We start from the raw sequence: 21541 nt of genomic DNA on the forward strand, positions 1-21541 counted from the left end.
ACCACCATAGTCCCTGCATGAATGCGCTACTTTTCACGGGATGAGTAGTGTCTTTTCACTACTTTGTTAGTGTCTCCTTCCCCTGAACTGCAGAAAATACAGCTACCTTTGAAAAGAACTGGAAGAGACTCAGTGATTCCAAAGAGTCCCTATTCAGTACTGCTCAGGATCTAGTCTGAACCTGTAGAGGACACGTACAGGGATACCAGTCACTTCCGAACACATGAGACAAACAGATAGATGCTCACCCCGCAATAAAGGCATATACACAGTACAAGACATGCCAAGAAGGGGTGCCACAAGAATTAATTAGTGCTCACAGGAGCTTTGGGACACAGAATGAAAGGTACCACAGACACAAAAAACATTACAAAGGTGTGGCAATGCAATACCTCAAAGACAAAATCAGTTTGTGACCCTGATGTAATGAGGATTCCAGGGACCACTGACAATCTCCACTTACAAAGCAAAGCATGGAACAGACCCAAAGTATCAAATGCCTTGTAACAAAGAGAAACTGACATGATAAGTACTGTGCTGTCCTCCCAGCTGTCCTTTCCACATTAGTACCCCAATGCCCTCGGGCATTTCTTTCACTGAAACAAGACTTTGCTTCACATTGTCTACCTTCTGTCACTCAAGCAGCTTACCTCCTGCCCTGTAGCTGCTTCCATATCAAGAAACAGATCAAGAAGAGATCGGACCAGACGAGCTGCTTTAGCCTTGCTGATGGAATTCAAGAAGGGTCGTACATACTTCAGGAGTCCTCCAAGCTCTGTGTGGAAGGCAATTCAGACAGGGAAAAGTACACATCAATATTAGGTACCAAATACTCATTAACAAATGACCCAATATCATAAGATCAGTAAAGTCCATAATCGGTCAAAATCAAACTTAGCAGGACCTTCAAGCATTCTTAGCAGGTTAAGAGAGCAGCAAAAATAAGTTAACAACATATACCAACTCTGGGTTCCATTCCCCACTCGGCCACTGGATTACTGTGAGGGCCCCGGGCAAAGCTCCTGTCTCTCTGCTTCATGTGTCCATCTTAAAAGAAAAACAGCAAAGTACCCACACTCCCAGAAAGCAGTGTTCTGGAACATGAAATATGCTATGCCTGTGCCACCTTGAGACAAAATCATTTCCCCACAACCAATTAATTTACCAGGTTATAGGCATTAAGTATTTTTTTTCCCCTAATTTTCAACCAAGTCTGTCTTAGAAGTTTCCTTTAAACAGAGATTTTCAACTCCAGGTTCCTTTTTCCCTTCCTTCCTGAAATACTCCCCAGTTTAGCTTTACTAATATAATTCCCATGGCACTCTTCTGAATCAACTTTTCACATAAAAGTTAAAGTGTTTGTCCCTTAAAGTTATACTATGCCCTTTAAAAATTCCTCATTAATCTGCAAAACCTAAGTCTTAAACTATGACAAAAAAGGTGTCCACCACAGAGGTTTTTGTCCCCCTTATGTAAGAAAAGAGAGTGGTACAGTAATTCTAAGGGAGCATCTTTAAAAACGAGAGTGAAAAATTAGAGAATATTTCAACCTGAACAACTCAGGACATAGTCTGGATGTAGGTTAAAATTACTTTAGTGCAACTGCATCTTTAACATTCTCCAACTGTAGGCTCATCCTCTTGAGAACGCTAATTCAGGGCAAGCAAACCTCACCCTCCTGAGAATGCTAATTCAGGGTCTTGAAATCTTCATCTGCAGTAGTCACAGGATACACAGGACTGTGTCAGGTATAAACGGAACTTTATACAGAGCAGAAAAGTTCCTCTTTCCCTTTACTCCCCAGTACTGATCTGTAAGTCCCACGTCTAACATTTTTTCCCATTCTGCCCCTCCACTCACTCCTATACTGACTACACGCGCTCCTGCTTTCATGGCTCATTCATACTGCATTCCCACCTGGAATCCCTCCCCATCATCTCAACCCACGAAAATCTTAGACATCCTTTTAGGTCCAGCTAAAGTCTTACTGAGTCTCCCATGCCAACGCCAGGCTACACTGACTTCTCTCCCTTGAAGTCCTTTTGCATTTATGCAAACTTCAATGTTATAGAACCACAGCTTTTTTTTTTTAAGACCCCTGATCTTTTTATGTTATTTTATTTCATTTCATTTTTTAGCCAGACCTGTGGGATACGGAAATTCCCAGGCTAGGGATGAAATCCGAGCTGCAACTGCCACCTACACCACAACTGTAGCAATGCCGCCATAGGGAAAATACCCAATCATTAAACCCACTGCACCACATCAGGAACTCCAATCACACCTTTTTAAAAGTAGTCTGGTGGCAATGTCCCTTCTCCTACAGCAGGTCCCACTATGCTTAAACAATTTTCAACAATCTCCAATAACTGAAATATTCAGAAAGTAGACAGTTCCAACGTTGGTCAAACTAACCTGTTTTTTCCTGAAGCATGAGCCTATACCCTCCTTCCACATGGTTTCAAATATCTGAAGATAACTATCACTCATATCTCCCTAATTTTCCCTTTCTCCAAGCTAAACATCTTTCGCTACTTCAACTGCTCCTCTAATGTCCTGGTTTCTAGATTCCTCATCACCTTAGCTGCCCTCCTCTGTACCCAGAACTGAAAACAATCTTCCACGTAGGGTCAGACCAGTAGTCATGGCTTAATTCCCCTGGTCAGACTGCCGCATATAACACAAGATAGTGTGCTCTGCTTTTGCTAATGGCACTCTTTGCTCAGACTGAGTCTACAAGGTCTTTCTGAAGAGAAAGGTAATTCCCCACCTTCCTCTCTTCTGAAAAACGGTTTAAGTATGTAACTGTGTACTTACCACACGGAATTTAATCCTGCTGGCTTTGGCAATAACTCTGAACCTTAATTCTGTTCTCTACTACACTGAATCACCTATAATAATAAGCACACCTTCTGCTACGCCTTTAGCTATAATGCCAGATGATAACCAAAGGAACAAGGACAGATCCCTATGACATGATGCTAAAAACTCCTCTCCAGGTTGACAAATGATCTGCTTGTCATGGCAAATGTTCAAATACGCTGCTGACATCAGATATGCAGTACCCTATCTCCTAACCCAGAGGTTTGCAAAGTTGTTCTGTGAAGGGCCAAACAGTAAATATTTTTGGCTGTGTGGGCTATATGGTCTCAGTGACAATTACTCGACTCAGCCACTGCAGTGCAATAGTAGTCACAGGCAATACGTAAACAAATGGTCATGGCTATGTTCCAACAAAACTTTACTTACAAAAACAGCTGGCAAGCCACTGTCTGTGGGGCCCTGAACATCTGCTGATCTGATAAAGCTAACCAAAGAAAACTAAGGTGAGTTTGGGATAATCTTTTCTTAATAAATCCACTGATTTATGAGATTAAAACTTACTTATCAAACAGCCTGTCCCAGAACTTTACTGATGACTACCAGTTTACAGTGTCTAGAATTTCTTTTCTTTATCTTTTTGAAAAGTGGATTGTTTGCTCGTCATCAGTTTCTTCATACCTCTGCATCCTCCATGATTTTTCTCAGAATAGTGGCTCTACAAGTTAACCCGCTACAACTTTTTTTTTATATTAAAAGACAAAATTGTCAGAGCCTAGAGACCTGAACTCATCCAAAGAGACTATCTGCTCTCACCTACCTTGGCTTTAATTCTCTCTGATGTTATTTCTATCTTTTTCTTTTTGAAAATCATTTTCCTTCCTGGAAAAGGCAGAAGTGAAATATAAGCTAAGGAGTCTGCCTCTCTTGCACTTGCTAGCATTAAAGTATTTTCTCCAAGTTATTCTTATTCTAATAGAGAAAGAAATGACCTCTTAGTTGCCAAAAGACTCAGTTCATTTTTCATTTCAGTCTATTTCTACTTCGTATTCATTCTTGGTTATATTCCTTGTTTCTTTCCATTTTACACAAACTGATTTTTTTTTTCTTTTTTGCCTTTTCTAGGGCTGTACCCTCGGCATATGGAGGTTCCCAGGCTAGGGGTCGAATCGGAGCTGTAGCCACCGGCCTACGCCAGAGCCACAGCAACGCAGGATCCAAGCCACATCTGCAACCTATACCACAGCTCACAAAAACACCAGATCCTTAACCCACTGAGTGAGGCCAGGGATCAAACCTGCGTCCTCATGGTTCCTCGTCAGATCCGTTAACCACTGAGCCACAACAGGAACTCCACAAACTGATTTTTTAAAATTCTTATAGAATCACGTTGACTTCTTCCTATTCTTTCTTACTGAAATTATGACCAGAACTTCCTTTTCAGAACCTCACAGAACTCAACATACTCCTTTTAAGAGTTTCAGGTTATGAATCTGAAGACCCTGAACCTAGGCATCATGTCTGATAAGGGGCACCACCACTTCCAATTACCATTATGCACAAGACATTGTCTTATTCACTAATTCCCAAGTGACTGCTGTCCATCAGGGACCCTATCTTAAACTTTTCCAGCAGAGTCCTTAGCACAGTGCTAGCCCTATATTAAGCACATAACAAAACAAAATTGAAAATTAATGAAACAGACATATTTTCTATTCTCAGGGAACCGCAAAATCAAAGGAAACAACACAAACCAATCAATTAACAACAAATACGGGTAAAAGAACATAGGCCCTGAAACTTCCTTACTATACTCACCAAAGTTTTTCTTAGAAAACAATATTAAGTAATCTGGAAACATTTCTTAAAAGTTCTTATGATTTACCTATTAAATCCCGATATGTTTAGCTGTACACTTCTCAACTTCTCAGGTAGGGGTCACAGGGAGGGGAGGGCAAGGAATAAGGAGAAAATACAGCAAGAAATAGGAATTTCAAGCAAAACAGTTTGATTTGGGGGCTAATTTCCTGAAACACTGATTATACTACACGCGGGATGGTGGGGCGGAGGTGGGGGGGGGGGAGGGCCTGCATCCATGGCATGTGGAAGTTCCAGGGCCAGGGAACAAACCGTGCACCACAGCAGCAACCCAAGCCACTGCAGTGACAACACTGGACCCTTAACCTCCTGCACCACAGGGAACTTCAAGCTGGTTTTAATTATCCATGCTACTTGAGGAAAACAGACATTTGGCTAGTTCAACAACAGAAAAATCATTTCACCTAGCTTTCTAATTCTTTCAGGAAAATTACCTTGTTAATTATATTTTGTGTGGACTATCAAAACTGTTTTGCAGCTCCCAAGCTGACATTAACCAACTGGTAAAAGGAACCCATAAATATATCGAATAGGCGAGAAATCAGCCTAAAATGAAAAAACCACCACCTACCACTGATAACCCATAAGTGGATAACTATGAAAAGCAACAGTCATCATATCGCAAGGTCATGAACTCTGAAGGAGGACTATGTCCATTCAAGTCCTCCTCTCCTATGTACTAGCTGATTGCTGATACGTAAGATAGTTAACTTTTCTGTGCTCAGTTTACTTAGGTATAAAATAGGTAACAGTATATCTACCTTATCAAGTTGTTTCAAGGACTCAATTAGCTAAATCCTATTTGTGCTTAAAACAGTTACTAGTCCACAGTAAGCACTCAAAAACTGTCTTTCATATTATAGATATTTTAATGATATTTTAAATAAGATACAAGATCCATATAAACACATCCTCCCAATTTTATATAACTTTACTCAACTTTTTATTGATTGAGCCTAATAATCAGTAAGCCATCATCCATCCTTAACTGAGAAGATCTTAGTTCTCAAGTTCAAGAAGTTTTGCTAACTTCACTTATCATTCTCTTGGATAACACCATAATTTGGGAGAAAGTAATTCATGAGGTCAACCATGCTTAGTAATGCATTCTAATCAGATAAGCTCTATATTCACTTTAAAGTGAATTTTAAAATCGCCTATTTTAAATTTAAGCGGGCTATCTTCTAAGTACCATTACCACTTTAGTGGTCAAAGGCCCTTCCTGGTCAATAGGATTCTATTCCAAGGACACACCCAGAATACCATCTCTACTGGAAAGTCAATGGTTCAACCACAACTAGAAGGTTTGGGCAACAGACCCAAAGCCCTAGGTATCAGTGGAGAAATCCTGGGCAAGTTCTCTCTATTTAACGTCTCACTCATTGTGTACCAGGAAAAAAGGAAAGCCAGCCACTTCCTTGGATACAAAATCCCTAGTCATTTCCAAGGCGGGGCCTAGAGTCACTATCCACCATCCATCAGAGCAGCTCCTTGAAATCATCAAGACTGCTACAGCAGCTACTGCTGACCCCAGGTAAGGGAATGCAGTGAAAATCCAAACCAGAAACAAATCGCAGGTCTCTACATCCCCACGGAAACAGATTTTCTCCTCACCTGCAGAACAAAAGTCTTCCATGAAAGAACTGAGTTAAAAGGCCTCTTAACTTCCTGATAGGAAACTGAAGCTCAACAAGTTGGCCATAAAACTAAATTACACCACCAATAAACTGTGTGCATGCATTCTCATGCTCCCTTACTCCAACAAAAAAGTGGAACCCAGCACTCCAGTTTAAAAAGAAAGCAATCCACTTGCAGCACTTACCTGCAGCTTGTCCAGTCTTCGCCAGGAGAGACCCCAGTTCCAGGATGCTCTGCTCTTTGACCTGCACTGCCTCCTCATCATTCTCCTGAATGTCACGCTTCACTGGGAGAAGAAAATGCAAACCCTCTTAAAATTGTGTCAGAAAATGAAGACTAAGGGAAATGTCACCCTCATGACACCAACTACAGATTCAAACAGTTACCAAAAGACAAATTCTAGAGAGCTTTAAAAAAAAACAAACCCTAAACAAGAAATAGTAAAATGATCATGTAGTACATGTCCCCATGTATATCATAAAAATAGATTCCTCTCTTGATTTTAAATGTGCCTTTTCATTCTACCAATTATAATCTCCCTTACCTGCATACACTGGGATGACTGCTGCAGTCACTTGGTTAATACAAAATTCAAAGGAAACAAGTTCTTCACATTTGTGATGGTAAGCCCTGTGCTAGGCGCTATGTTACATGAAAACATTAAACCTACATGTGCATTTACCGGCCACACACTAAAACCGAACAACCAAGTTACTGATAAACTATAAAGTCAGAAGTCTTTCACCAAACTTTAGGCCTGTAGAAAGCCTCAGCTGATGGAAGTGTCAGGGATAAACAGCTCAACAAAGCCATTCAGGAAAAACAACCCTGTCAAAGCTCCAGTGTGATCCTTAGGAGGGAATGCTACTCTCTAAAAGATTCAGGACCTGTTAAAATAACTTTGTGCTATCTGTCCCACTTTCAGCTGTTAACAACTATTCTACTACTCAAACTCTGAACAGCCGCTACAAGTTTGTAGTGATAATTTTAGTGAACATCACTAGTTATCACTTTTCTTACAAAGCATCATGACTTGACAAAAACCAAGATTCTGATACTCCATGATGGAGTCTGGAAAAAGTAAGGCTGTCAACCATCATGACTCAAGCTTGCTCTAACAGGGAAGCTTTCGGGCAACTCTCTCCTAATACAGAGGACAAGCAAGAAATACTCCAATTATGTTTACCATAATTCCCACTTTATAAAAGACAAAATAAATATTAGGCACAAAAAATAAAATCCATGCTCCTCACATGAGTTCTAAATATTAGTGTGTAGTCATAGGAAAAAGACACACATGGAGAAGACTCTGGTTCTATAATTATAACTGACTTAAGATCAGAATTCCAAGAACGAAACAATTTATTATTTACCAATATCATCCATTCACTGATGCATCTTAACCTCCACTTCCTCCCTTTTCTAGTCCTCCCCTCAAAGATAAAGACATCAACATCTCATCCCTGCCCTTCCTCCATGAAAGTCAAGAATACCAAAATTCAACAAAGTAAACATAAAAGCCAAAAGTCTGGAGGTCTCACATACACGTGCATTCTCATGCTACTTGTTGATCCAATCCGAATCTTCTCAAGCTACATGAAAAAGATCATATCACTACATGTGCAGGGAAGAGCCACCCCATGCCCTAACTGAACCCTTTATGACTGAACATTAAAGGTCCCCTCTGTCATCACAAATTTGCTTCTATTCACACCTGAATCTCAGTATAAAACTGTCAGGAGCGACCGGCTGGGGCTCCCATTTCAGTTTTCCTGTTGTGTGCAAGATGTAAGACAATCATACTACAATACTAAGATATTTTTCTTTAATTTTCTCCTGCAATGTGCAGCCGACAGGTTCTAAAGAGTTTCCAGAACTCCGCGGCTGACAACTAACTCTCCGAACTCTCTACAGGGAGACTCCAACGATTTAGTCACCTCCTCTAGCCGGGCGGTCCTAACACCAACATCTCCGGTCTGGCACCCTACAGGGGGGCGAAGGAACGTCTCGGCCACCTCCCCAAACCAAAGCAAATCTGATGTGTGTCCCCTCGGTATTCCAAACCACACTCAGAAAGAGGCCCACTGTAGTGGAGCCTTTAGCGGTGGGGCTGGGAGAAGTAGCAGCTTCCAAGGAAACTCCAAGAGAAAACCGGGCGCTCGCGCTCCGATCCGAGCAGGCTACGCTGATAACAACGGCGGGAAATGACAGTCCAGAGCGGGTTTTGCCAAAGCACTCAACTCGAGGCTCTCAGCCCAGTTCGCGCCCGCCGACGGGCACTGCTCGCGGTCCCGGGCCAGCCCAGGAGACCAGGCTGGGGAGTAGTGGGGCCCCGACTCGGCCCGCTCTCCCACCTGACGCTGAGCCCACCGTGAGTCAGCAGCCGGCAAGGGGATGCCGGGGTTGCCTCCGGGCTTCCCACCGGGGTGGGAGCCAAGGGGCCGCAGGGAGCTCTGAGCGGCCTGGGCCCCCGGCCCGGCCCCCCTCACACACAGTGAGTCAGCAGCACCAGAGCCGGCTAGCCCGGCCCCGCTCCGCCGCCGACGACCGACACAGGCCGAGCTAAGCCAGCAGGGCCGGGAGGGGGCGCGGCGACCTTTACCGATGGAGTGGAGGATGTCGATGGAGGCCTCCCGGTCGGTGCTGAGTAGAGACTGGGCTCTCTGGAACTCCACCACCGCCGCCGCCGCCATCTTACCGCTCTCACACAGTCCCCGGCCACGGCCGCCGACGCCGGAAGCACACGCCCGGAAAGCCCGCCCTCGCGTCCCTCCCCTCAGTTGCCCCGCCTCCTTTTCTCCCAGAGCATCGCGGGAGTTGTAGTCTCTTGGCGGGGCCCTGGAGGAGGGAGGAGGGAGGAGGGAGGAGGGAGGAGGATGAGCCCTGGGGAGCTTGGCACCCACGAGTGAGGCTCCCCAGCACCGCCTAGCGGCTACCCACGAATAAAAGAGGCGGTACCTTAGAACAGGAGCCCCAAGGTAGTCTCCACCCACACCCCCAAAAAAGCCTCTGAACGCCCGACTCCCCTTTTCTCTCTAGAGAGGAGTGTTTGGACACCTGGCTGGATATTCAATGAAAGCCGTTTGGCTTTCTCTGTAGCTTCCACATTTAACTATTCATGAAGGGCAATAAATGATCCTATAAAGTGCTCACTATGTGGTCAACAAAGAGCACCATTCAAATGCGTTTCAAGTGTCCTGCAACACAAGGCTCGCGGGCACACACACACACATACACACACACACACACACACACACACACACACACTCCAAGTTAGAATCCTGCAGAATCCTAGCCAGTTTGTGATTAAACACACCAGTGTTGGAGAAAACTGATGTTAGAAAGTGAAATATCAAACCATTACATTTAGAATGGATAAGCAGTTGAGATCCTACTGTACAGCACAGGAAACTGTATCTAGTGTCTAGGGTTAGACCATGATGGAAGATAATATAAGAAAAGGAATGTATATCTATGTATGACTGGGTCACTGCTGTACAGCAGAAAGTGGCACAGCATTTTAAATCAACTACACTTTAATAAAAAATAAATATTTTTAATTTTTTAATTTAAAAAAAGAAAGCTAAATCTCTTGTTTGCCCCACTCACTCAAGTAATCCCTCTTGAGCGTCACGCAGAAGTCTGACAGCCTCTCGAATTCCGCAGCTCAATAAAGAAAAAACGGATTTTTCTTTGCAGTGTCTCCAGCGCCTTCAACTAAAATCACAGATATCTGAAAAGCTGTCAAAGAAAAGGAAAAAAGACATTCTATATGCTCCCTGAGGGTTGAGCTTAAGGGAAATACTAACAATGCACAGAGGCAGTTTAGTAGGATGAAGGTCTTTCCGCAGGTGACGACGATCCCAAAATGCAACATGCTGTCCCCTAAAGGGACATGTAAAGGGAACCAACACTGCACTCCTCCGTGTCTGGGTTAGGCGACTTACCTATTTCCTTCTACCTTCTCAACAATGCTCTGTGAAAAGATATTAATACTCCTTTCATAGATGAAGAAACAGGATGATTCAAGTAATTTGGTGAAGATCATACAGTAAGTGACAAGGCCAAGATCTGAGAGTTAGGGAATGAGTTCCGAGTTCCTGGATGTGTGTCCTAGTCCGTATGGGTCAGAAAAAGCATTTCCCAGCATAGCGAACTGAAGAGAAAGAAGAGCTTATTGAAATAAGAGGTGCTGCTAGTGCAGCCAGATGACTTCCTGGTAATCAGCGAGAGCCGACCCTGGGCGTGTGGTCCTGTCAGTTTTTAAAGCCCAGGGAGAAGAGAGGGCTTACAATACACCTACTGGCCTGCTGGTGTGTTGAGAAAGAGAGGGTCTTATGGTACACTTGCTGGTTGGTTAGGGCACAGAAGGCCCCTACAGGGGTGGGGGAGGAGTGGGCCACATGGTATGTGGGAAACCAGAGCATAAGGGGAGAAGGGCGACAAGTGCTCTGACTGCTTGCTGCTGATCAGAGGTGTTGTAGGGCCCTGGGTTGCCTCCACCTGCTAACTGTCAGGGCACTCCTGAGGAGGAAGGTGTGGCTCCACCGAACAATATGGTGGCTTGTTCCAGAGTTGTCCACATGTTGACTGGTTGATATGCCCGTTGCATTATCATTTGGAGACTTATTGTTGTATTCTAGAAGAAACAAACTTAACAAGCAGATTAAAATTTGAGGCCAGGAGTTCCCGTCGTGGCGCAGCGGAAACAAATCCGACTAGGAACCATGAGATTCCTGGCCTTGCTCAGTGGGTTAAGGATCCAGCATTGCTGTGAGCTGTGGTGTAAGTCGCAGACGTGGCTCGGATCTGGTGTTGCTGTGGCTCTGCTGTAGGCCAGCAGCAACAGCTTTGAATGGACCCCTAGCCAGGGAACCTCCATATGCCACAGGTGTGGCCCTAAAAAGACAAAAAAAAAAAACAAAAACGTTGAGGCCAAAGATTAGTAAAAGAATTGCTGGAACTGGGGCCCAAACAAGGGAAAGAACCAGGTTATGCTTGATAACATTTTTTATTATAATCCAGATAGAGTCAGTGCTTGGGTTACACTTTCCAAAGGAATGGAACACTTGGTGTGGTCATATCCTTTATTAGCTCAGTGTTACTCACATAGATGTAAATGAACCCAGGAAGGAGTGACAACCTGAATGTTTATAGACAAAATAGATCTCATTTCTTTTCAGGAGAATAAGCATGAAACCTGGTCTGGACCTGACACTTCTGGGACACTTGTGGTCAAGTAGCCAGTTGCATAGTTTTATCTAAGGAGGTTTTAACATCTGATGTGGTATTAACACATAATTAACAGGAGCTATTGGTCATCTTAGCAATACAAGGACTTGTCTATAATTACTCCCACAATACTAAGTATTACCTTGGATGTGTAAACCACAGCTATTCCATTCCGCCTTTCAATTTCACTTCTCTCCTTAATAGCCAAAGGAGATAACACTTTTAATGATTTTGGTCCTTTTCTAGATATGAAACTATGCAAGAATTGGGGCTCATAAAAATCCTTACCTGAGGAGCTCCCGTCATGACTCAGTGGTTAATGAATCCGACTAGGAACCATGAGGTTGCGGGTTCGATCCCCGGCCTTGCTCAGTGGGTTAAGGATCTGGCGTTGCGGTGGGCTGTGGTGTAGGCTGCAGACACGGTTCAGATCCCGAGTTGCTGTGGCTGTGGTGTAGGCCAGCAGCTACAGCACCAATTAGACCCCCTAGCCTGGAATCCTCCATGTGCCATGGGAGCAGCCCTAGAAAAGGCAAAAAAGTAAAAAAAGTAAAAAAAAAAAAATCCTTACCTGAATCTAACTATCTGAAGGCGTGTTTTGCCAGCTTTCCAGAGCACAGACTGCTTTATTTCTGATTTCCACCCTGAACTCCTTTCAGGAAGTGTAGAAGTTCAGCAGCTTCAGCAGCTCAAGATTTAACCTTGTAGAAGTAGACAACAAGTCCCAAGCTCCAGTTCACAGGGCTCCCCCAGGCCCATAAATTTCACCATAGTCTTTGGGGGGCATTCCATGACCGTTTCATCCCATGGTGCTACCTATGCTCATTCCTAGGTCTGGCAAAGATTTCGCTGATGGGCCACTCAACTTGTTATTACTGGACTAGGCCTTATTGATAGTAGCCCAAAGCCTCTGTACCACCTGTCTTACTAGCTTCTTATGATCCAGGAAAATATTCCCTCTTTTTGTATTTCCCCATATCTAGAGCTACACTATTATAATGTTTAATCTCATATAGGACTATATATTATCACTTTATCAGAGTCACACATTTGGTAATGCAAGAAACAATTCTGTAAAACAGTTAATTAAAAAAATATAGCTAGTAGTATTAGTAAAATCATAAATAAGAATTTAAGTCAGCAGGAGTCCCCCTTGTGGCTCAGTGGTAACAAATCCAACTAGGATCCATGAAGACGTGGGTTCGATCCCTGGCCTCACTCAGTGGGCTAAAGATCCAGCATTGCCCTGAGCTATGGTGCAGGTTTGGACTGCGTTACTGTGGCTGTGGCATAGACTGGCAGTTGTAGCTCTGATTAGACTCCTAGCCTGGGAAATTCCATATGCCATGGGTGCGGCCCTAACAAGAAAAAAAAAGAAGAACAAGAAGAAGAAATTAAGTCAAGAGCTTTCACCAAATACAGCCCAGTATATCCCCAGTTTGTCTGCCTTGGTCTGTTTCTTATCTTCAAAGAAAAATACGTTCTGGCTTTGTCCATAAGGCATGCAGCCCAATTTCCTAGAGTTAATTATGCTGGTTAACCCTAGCTGGTTTAACTGTTTCTAACATAAGGGAGCCTTTAAATTTAAATTACCATAGCCTGGGAAAGTTATATCCCTTGGCAGTCTTACTTTTGCTGATTGAGCTTGAGTAACTTTATTTATTTATTGTCTTTTCATGGCCACATGTGGCATATGGAAGTTCCCAGGCTAGGGGTCAAATTGGAGCCACAGCTGCCAGCCTACACCACAGCCACACCAACATGGGATCTGAGCTACATCTGGGACCTAAACTGCAACTTGCAGCAACACTGGCTGCTTAACCCAATGAGACCAGGGATCAAACCCTCATGGCTACTAGTTGGGTTCTTAACCCAGTAAACCACAATGGGAACTCCCTGAGCTTGAGTAACTTTAGAAGAAAACATATTTTGGCCTGGGTCAGAGCAGTTATCATTAATTGCCCAAGTGAGAGGAATCTCACCTAGCAATATCAATAGTGGTCTGAACAAAATTACAATTTTTTCAATAAGTTTCCAAAGGGCCAACTCAAAGAGCCTTGGCAGGGAGAAATGCATCAAGGTAAATCAGATGTACTAGTTGCAGGAGTTCCCGTCGTGGCGCAGTAGTTAACGAATCCAACTAGGTTGGGGGTTCGATCCCTGCCCTTGCTCAGTGGGTTAACGATCCGGCTTTGCTGTGAGCTGTGGTGTAGGTCGCAGACGCGGCTCGGATCCTTCGTTGCTGTGGCTCTGGCATAGGCCGGAGGATACAGCTCCGATTGGACCCCTAACCTGGGAACCTCCATATGCCTCGGGAGCGGCCCAAGAAATAGCAGAAAGACAATAATAATAATAATAATAATAATAATAAAACTGTAAAAAAATTAAAATAAAAATAAAAAAATTAAAAAAAGAAGTACTAGTTGCAGGTAATTGACTATAAACCCAACAATTGGATTGATTTCTAAAATTCACATAGGATCATACGCATGATAGAAAAATGTTTGCTTTGTATGAGAAAACAAAAGAAACAGAGAAGAAAACAAAAACCATACAGCTCAGGTATGGCAGTCTTGGGACAGGTGCCTACTTTTGTTGTCTTCTTTTCCTCCAGGCATACTGGTGTTCTTTTGTTTTTGTTTTTGTTTTTTAATATTAGAGCCTTGTTTAAGGTGAGTTTGAGGTCAGTAGTTCTCGCTATAGACTAGTCAATACAGAGACCCTTCTTAAGTGAGAAATATAAATTTAAGAGTTAATTTTCATCAGTTTCTTTGTGCATGAGGCACTTAAGACTATCCAATAAGAAATCTTTCATCTAGGTTGGAGACAGCCTTTTAAATGATACTTTTTCCAGTATGTATAGTTCCCCCTGGTTATCATGGGGCATCTGATATTCACCCAAAGACAGATTACAGCAATCAGCTTCAGAAACAAGCTTAGAATACTTTCTTAATAAATTAAAATTAATTTACTCAAATTTATTCTAAACTTAGTCCTGATAATGCACAAAAATCTTCTGCTTCCACTTCCCATAAACTTCCATCACTTCCTACATCTACATTAGTAAGCATAAGTACCAATAATCTCTAAAAAAAATTTTACTTCATAGAAAAAATCTCAGTGTGGCATCAAACATATTAATAGTTCAAAATACCTTCAGTTTCTCTGTAAAATGAAGCCAATGTTTAGTAATTAATGTTTCAGTATCTTATTTTATTTGGAAATGACCTAACTATTCAATAAGACCAAGTTATTTTTCTTGCTAACAAATTCATAACAGATTTTTGTTTTTGTTTTTGGTCTTTTGTCTTTTTAAGCCTTCACCAACAGCATATGGAGGTTCTCAAAGTGGAGCTATGGCTGCCAAACTACACTACAGCCCACACTACAACACTGGATCCGAGCCTCGTCTGTGACCTATACCACAGCTCATGGCAACGCCAGATCCTTAACCCACTGACCAAGACCAGGGATCGAACCTGCAACCTCATGGTTCCTAGTCAGATTGTTTCTGTTGAGCCACGACGGAAACTCTGCAGCAGATATTATTTAACCTCTAGTATAATCTTGGTACAATAAAGGTAATACACTTAATGTTGATGACTCTAAAGACAAGTCTATATTAATTAGATCCACAAGCTTTAATATCAGATAATTATTTAATATTATTTTTCCAGTTTACATGAACCTAAAATTTATTCTGGCCAGTTACCTTCTGTATTTTGAGGATTTATGTAAGTGCTTAATTTCCTTTAAGCCAATTAAGTAGAGCTCTTTTATGAATTAATTTTGGCAGTACATATATAGATTCATACAAAGATACACAACAGAGACCTCATAGTTCCCATTCCAAAGTTTCAGCCATAAATAGGGAACTGTAAAACCCACCAGTTACAAAAAATACTGGATTCAAATTGGGTTTCTGGCAGATGGAACAAATAAAGTTCACCTGTTAAGATGGCTAAACCCTTTTTGCTAATGTTTATGAAAAAGACATAGCATTTCCATTTGACCCTGAAAGTCAACCTCCAATTTGTACCCTTGCATGTTTAAAAGATGGTGGAGATAAGATTCCAGAAGATCAGGTAGAATATATGCATCTCAAAGACACAGGAAAATTTTTCCTAGGATGACTTCCCTTAAGGCCAGAAAAAAAATTTTCCTCATACTTACAAGCCTTTTCCGTGGTATGAGAGACTTTATAGGCCATGTCAAGTAAGGCCAGGAATGGAGTTTACGGGCCCTGTTTTAATATTTGTAGTTTTTGTCTGATGTCAGGGGAAGCCTGGCTTATAAAATGGACTGCAACAACGGCCCAGGCTAGGGGTCAAACTGGTCTTCACTGGTCTCAGGGTCTGGATTACTGCACTTCCTCATAGCCTCGGCCAGTCAGGTCTGAGAAAGGGCTGGGTTTTCAGAAGGTTCCTGCGTGACTTCCCCAAGCTTATTATCATTGATGGTCATCTTTTTCATTCCCTCTTATAGACAGGCCTCAGGCCAAGGCCCGGATTCTGGTCTTCTCTCCATGGGTACCACAAGTGGTTAGGACCACGTGAATGTCTTGCCAGGTCAAGTCAAAGGCTATGGTTAGGGCCTGAAATTCTTTGATAAAAGTGGCAGGATCCTGATGAAGGTTATTCGTTGGTAACTCTTGATATGGGGGAGATCAGACATGGGGAAGGGGACATGGACCCTGAGAATGTTTAAGTCTCCATTAGCAAGTTCCCTCAGGGGGAGTATATTGGGGCCGGGCTCAAGCATTGGGCGGTACAGGACTGGCACCGGGAGTGGAACGAGGGTTCGCATTCTGGCTTTGGAGGTGGGAACTGAGGTGTAGAGGGTGTGCTGTGGGCTGAGGAGGGGGCTGATGAGACCGGATGTAGGAAGGGTCATCAGGAATGTCTGGAGGAAGCGGAGGAGGAGAACAAGGCAATAGAGTAGTAGGAGAGAGGCACATATGACATGAGTCCCTCAAACCTGGATTTTGGCTACGGGCCGTAAAGGCTTAGATGTAAGGCACCTCAGACCGTTTTCCACGTCTACGGCAAAAGCGGTCAAGATGATGGATGGTGTTATAGTCTAGAGTCCCGATAAGAGACCACTGGTCTTGGTCCCCCAGTTTGTATTGGGGCCGGGCTATGTTAGAAAAGAAAATGAGCCTCTTCTTTTTGAAATCATCTTGATCAAATTTATTCCAATTCCTGAGGATACAGCTAAGGGGAGAATCTGTAGGGGGCTCCTGGGATGTACCAGAACCCATTCTTAGCCCATATTTCATGGAATGGGGGTACTGAGAGTCACACACTGGCAATAAAAACAAGTCCCTTATTGTCTCAGTGCCATCTCCGTGCGACTAAGGCACAAAGTGCCAACTGTCTCCTCAGTCGCATCCTGTTGGGGGAAGTGGCCAGGAAAACAGAGACCTATGAACTGTGCACACACCATGCGACAAAGACACCAGGAGAATTCCCAGGAGCCACCTGGGATTGACTCACCACTTGGAGATCCTCTGGGATGTGGAAGGAGCTTTCAGGATGACTCAGGAGTGGCAGGTTCCCTCAAGGCCCAGACAGGCCGAGGAAGGCAAAGTGAAAGTAATAGGAAAAGGCGGCTGGGGACTCTGCCTTATAGTCTTCAAGGGGCAGGCATGTGTTAATCGCCCAGGCCCAGGCCCAGATGATATCAGTCGGCCTGGTCTCCAGCCTAGAGGAAAAAGAAAAGAGGAACTTTCACCCGTTCGGACAGCAGTTACTAAGGCACAGTGAGCAGTGGGGCCTTTGGAACACACAAGAGTGTAACCCTGGGCAGAATTCCTCAGTCACTTCCACATCTACTTGCCTGTTCACAGAGGGTTACAGAAAAAGAAAGGGAGAGGGTGGGGGAGAGACCCCCAGTAAGGTCTCCGTACAGGTCACCAAAACGTCCTATCTGTGCACAAGGGTCAGAAAGAGAATTTTCCAGCATAGCAAGGTGAAGAGAAAGAGGAGTTTATTGAGATAAAAAGACACGCTAGCACAGCAGGATGGCTTCCTGATAATCAGGGAGAGCCAACCCCAAAGAGAAAGAGGAGTTTGTTAAGATAAGATACAGCTAGCTGGCACCGTGAGACGACTTCCCGACAATCAGGGAGAGAAGTGGTCTTACCGTACACAGGCTGGGTGGTTAGAGTGTATCTTGCCCCTATAGGGGGAGGTGAGGAGTGGGCCACATCACTTTCCTAGTAGGGGGTAGGAAGGAGTAGGCCAGGTGGCTCAAGCTGGGTAAAGGGCATTACAGCAAGATGAGGAGGGTGATGACAAGGGCCTGGTAATCCTTGTCTTGGCCAGAGGCTTTGAGTTCTACCTCCTTGAAGAGGCCCTGAAGTCCCATGGTGTGTTCAAATGAAAAGTGGATAACATCTCATTAAGTTGTTATAAATAGGATTCATGACATTGGGGAACTGGACAAAATGGCTTCTAAATTTATCCCCAAACTGAGCCTTTCTTTGCTCAAAAAAGACACTCCCCCCTTCTCAATTTGGCATGCAATTAATATTGTACCAGAATGTTAATGGGCTATAAAATTCCAAAGCTGAGAACAACAAGCCATATGCATCTCTACTTTCTAAAGAAGAGTTACCAGGAGTTCCTGCTGTGATGAAATGGGATCAGTGGTGTCTCTGTAGCACTTGGGAGGCAGGTTTGATCCCTTGCAGGCACAGTGGGTGGATCCACACTGTCTTCTCTAATATGTCTTTTCTTTCTTTTTCTTTCTTTCTTTCTTTCTTTCTTTCTTTCTTCCTTTCTTTCTTTCTTCCTTCCTTCCTTCCTTCCTTCCTTCCTTCCTTCCTTTCTTTCTTTCTTTCTTTCCTTTCTTTCTTTTTGGCTGCAGCCATGGCATGTGGAAGTTCCCAAGCCAGGGTCTGAACCCATGACCTGAGCCACTGCAGTGACAACATCGGATCCTTAACCCACTGCACCACAAGGGAACTGCTATAACATGTTTTGTTGTTGTTGTTTTTTGGTTTGGGTTTTTGTTTGTTTGTTTTGCTTTTTAGGGCAGCACCCACGACATATGCAGGTTCCCAGGCTAGGGGTTGAATCAGAGCTACAGCTGCCAGCCTACACCACAGCCACAGCAACCTCAGATCCAAGCTGAGTCTGTGACCTACACCACAGCTCACGGAAACGCCAAATCCTTAACCCACTGAGAAAGGCCAGGAATCGAACCTGCAACATCATGATTCCTAGCCAGATTCGTTTCCACTGTGCCACGACGGGAATTTCCCATAACATGTTTTAAGATTCTGAATGAATTATCATGCTGTATGAGCTCCTGTTGCTTCTACTATTTGTAGTTTTGCAGGGATGTCCTGGGAGATGTAAGAGGCACACAGGACTGGTTAATTACACTAGGCACCTTGGATTATTCCGTTTTTTCCGCATTAGGTTTAGGTGATCTCTAAACCTAAGTTGCACCTTTTTCATAATCTTTCAAATCATATTATCAAGCAGAACATGCAATAAAAGGAACATAGATTTTGGAGTCACCCTCTTGCTTGCAAATTCCAGGCCAGTCGCTTAGTGCCTGGTGATTTTAACAGGTTTCTTAATTTCTTTGATCCTTGATTTTCTCATCTGGAAAACAGGGATAATAAAATCTAGTTCTCAAGGTTGTTGTAAGAGATAAGATGGGAACGTGTTGAATAAATGTTATTTTCTTTCCCTATAGCATCTTCATTATGTAACAGTGAGCGGTAATTTGTATTACAGGGATCACTAACTACTAGCAGCCACCTTCTTTTAACTGCAATGTTCCTAAACTAAGTAATACTATGTATGTAAGTCATTCACAGGAATGTAATGTTCTCAAAGTCATCAAAAGCTCCCTCAAGAATCGGGGAACTGAGGAGTTCCCGTCGTGGCACAGCAGAAACGAATCCGACTGGGAACCATGAGGTTTCGGATTCCATCCCTGGCCTCACTCAGTGGGTTAAGGATCGGTCTTACCGTGAGCTGTGGCGTAGGTCGCAGACACAGCTTGGATCTGGCATTGCTGTGGCTGTGACATAGGCTGGTGGCTACAGCTCCAATTCGACCCCTAGCCTGGGAACCTCCATATGCCTTGGGTGCAGCCCTAAAAAGACAAAAGGAAAAAAAAAAAGAATCAGGGAATTGAGACTATGAGCTAGTCAGCCAAGGGAATGGAAATCAAAATTTGTCACTTGGAACCAACTGGGTAGACAGAAAACTCAGTAGATTTGTGGAGAAAAGCAGAAATATCATGGAAGGGAATCCAAATAGCTCCACAGAAAGCCACCTCAGTTCCTAAAAACTTTCTAAGTTCCAGTTCTCCCGCAAGCCCCACCTGTAGCATATTCCCCATTCTTGGAATACTGTGACATGTTTCCTTTCCAAGTATCTTCCAATCCTTCTAATGTTAAGAGGAAATGTTCAGTGAGGTGTCACCAGGGTTTTTTGTTTTAGGGGGGGTTTTATTTGGGGGGGGTTGGCTACATGCGGAAGTTCCTGGGTCAGGGATCAAAACACAGGGACCTGAGCCACTGAAGTGACAACACCTGATCCTTAACCTACTGAGCCACAAGAGAACTCCCACACACTGGATTTTAAAGAACGGTATGCAAAAATGTAAACTATCTCATTATTTTTATATTGATTACATGTTGAAATGATAGTATTTCAGATTAATCTCGCCTGTTTACTTTCTTCAATGTTGGTATTATGAATTTTTAAACTACATACTTACTTCGTTATGTTTCTATTGGAAAGTGCTGTTCTACTGTTTGCTTTTTTTTTTCTTTTGGCCCCACCCAAGGCATGCAGGAGTTCCCAAGCCATGAATAAAACCCGAGCAACACAGTAACCAGAGCGACTGTAGGAATAACCCTGGATCCTTAACCTGCTGTGGCACAAAGGAACTCCTCCACTGCATTCTTACGTCTGATGTTGCTAAAGAAAATCAGATGCCAACTTGATTTATTCTTTTCTCAGAAATCTGCTTTTTCTATCCGATAACATTAAGAATGTTCTCTTATTTTTTATTTATTTATTTTTGTCTTTTTGTATTTTTAGGGCCACACTTGTGGCATATGGAAGTGCCCAGGCTAGGGGTTGAACAGGAGCTGTAACTGCAGGCCTATGCTACAGCCATAGCAACTCAGGATCCAAGCCGCATCTTTGACCTACACTACAGCACAAGGCAACACCAGATCCTAAAGCCACTGGGCGAGGCCAGGGATGGAACCCACATCCTCATGGATACTAGTTGGGTTCTTTAACCACTGAGCCACAACGAGAACTCCGAGAATGTTCTTTTATTTTTGATGCTCTGAAATGTCATTATTAAAAGACTTTGTTGGAGTTCCCGTCATGGCTCAGTGGAAACGAATCTGACTAGTATCCGTAGGGACACAGGTTCAATCCCTGGCTTTGCTCAGTGGGTTAAGGATCCGGCATTGCCATGAGCTGTGGTGTAGGTCACAGACACGGCTCAGACCCCAAGTCGATGTGGCTGTGGCATAGACCAGCGGCTACGGCTCCAATTTGACCCCTAGCCTGGGAACCTCCATGTGCCTCGGGTGTGGCTCTAAAAAGACCAAAAAAAAAAAAAAAAGACTTTGTAGAGGCTTTTTCTTATCTAGTTTGTACAGCAACTGTCTTCAAGTCCCTAAATCACAAATAAAATTCAAGTTGTTTTTCTTTAAAAAAAATAAAATTCTCTAAAATTTACGTAAAGGAGAAAAGTCCATGAATAGCTTTGATAACTCTAAAAAGGAAAAGAAGATGGGGGAGAAGAGGCTTGCTCTACCAGATGTTAAGACATATTGCAAGGCCGTGATAAGTGAGTATTAGTGCAAATAGACAAAAGGAACAAACTACAGAACTCTAAAAAGGACCCATTTGGGAGTTCCCATTGTGGCTCAATGGTTAGGGAACCCGACTAGGATCCATGAGGTTGTGGGTTCCATCCCTGG

General features: G+C 43.4%; 1 protein-coding gene across 1 annotated transcript in view; it reads right to left on the bottom strand.

Moving 5' to 3' along the window:
* Window positions 1-9088, bottom strand: part of PSMD11 (proteasome 26S subunit, non-ATPase 11) — a 31079-nt gene extending 21991 nt beyond the window's left edge. Inside the window, exons 1-3 of the mRNA XM_047757325.1 lie at window positions 8939-9088; window positions 6521-6622; window positions 651-775 (exon numbers count right to left, since the gene is read on the bottom strand). Of these exons, the coding sequence (XP_047613281.1) occupies window positions 651-775; window positions 6521-6622; window positions 8939-9029 (318 nt within the window). The 5' untranslated portion in view covers window positions 9030-9088. The remainder of the gene's footprint in view (window positions 1-650; window positions 776-6520; window positions 6623-8938) is intronic.
* Window positions 9089-21541: the final 12453 nt, after the last annotated feature.

This window comes from Phacochoerus africanus, chromosome 14, assembly GCF_016906955.1.
Source record: "Phacochoerus africanus isolate WHEZ1 chromosome 14, ROS_Pafr_v1, whole genome shotgun sequence".
In the NCBI taxonomy this organism is placed as follows: domain Eukaryota; kingdom Metazoa; phylum Chordata; class Mammalia; order Artiodactyla; family Suidae; genus Phacochoerus; species Phacochoerus africanus.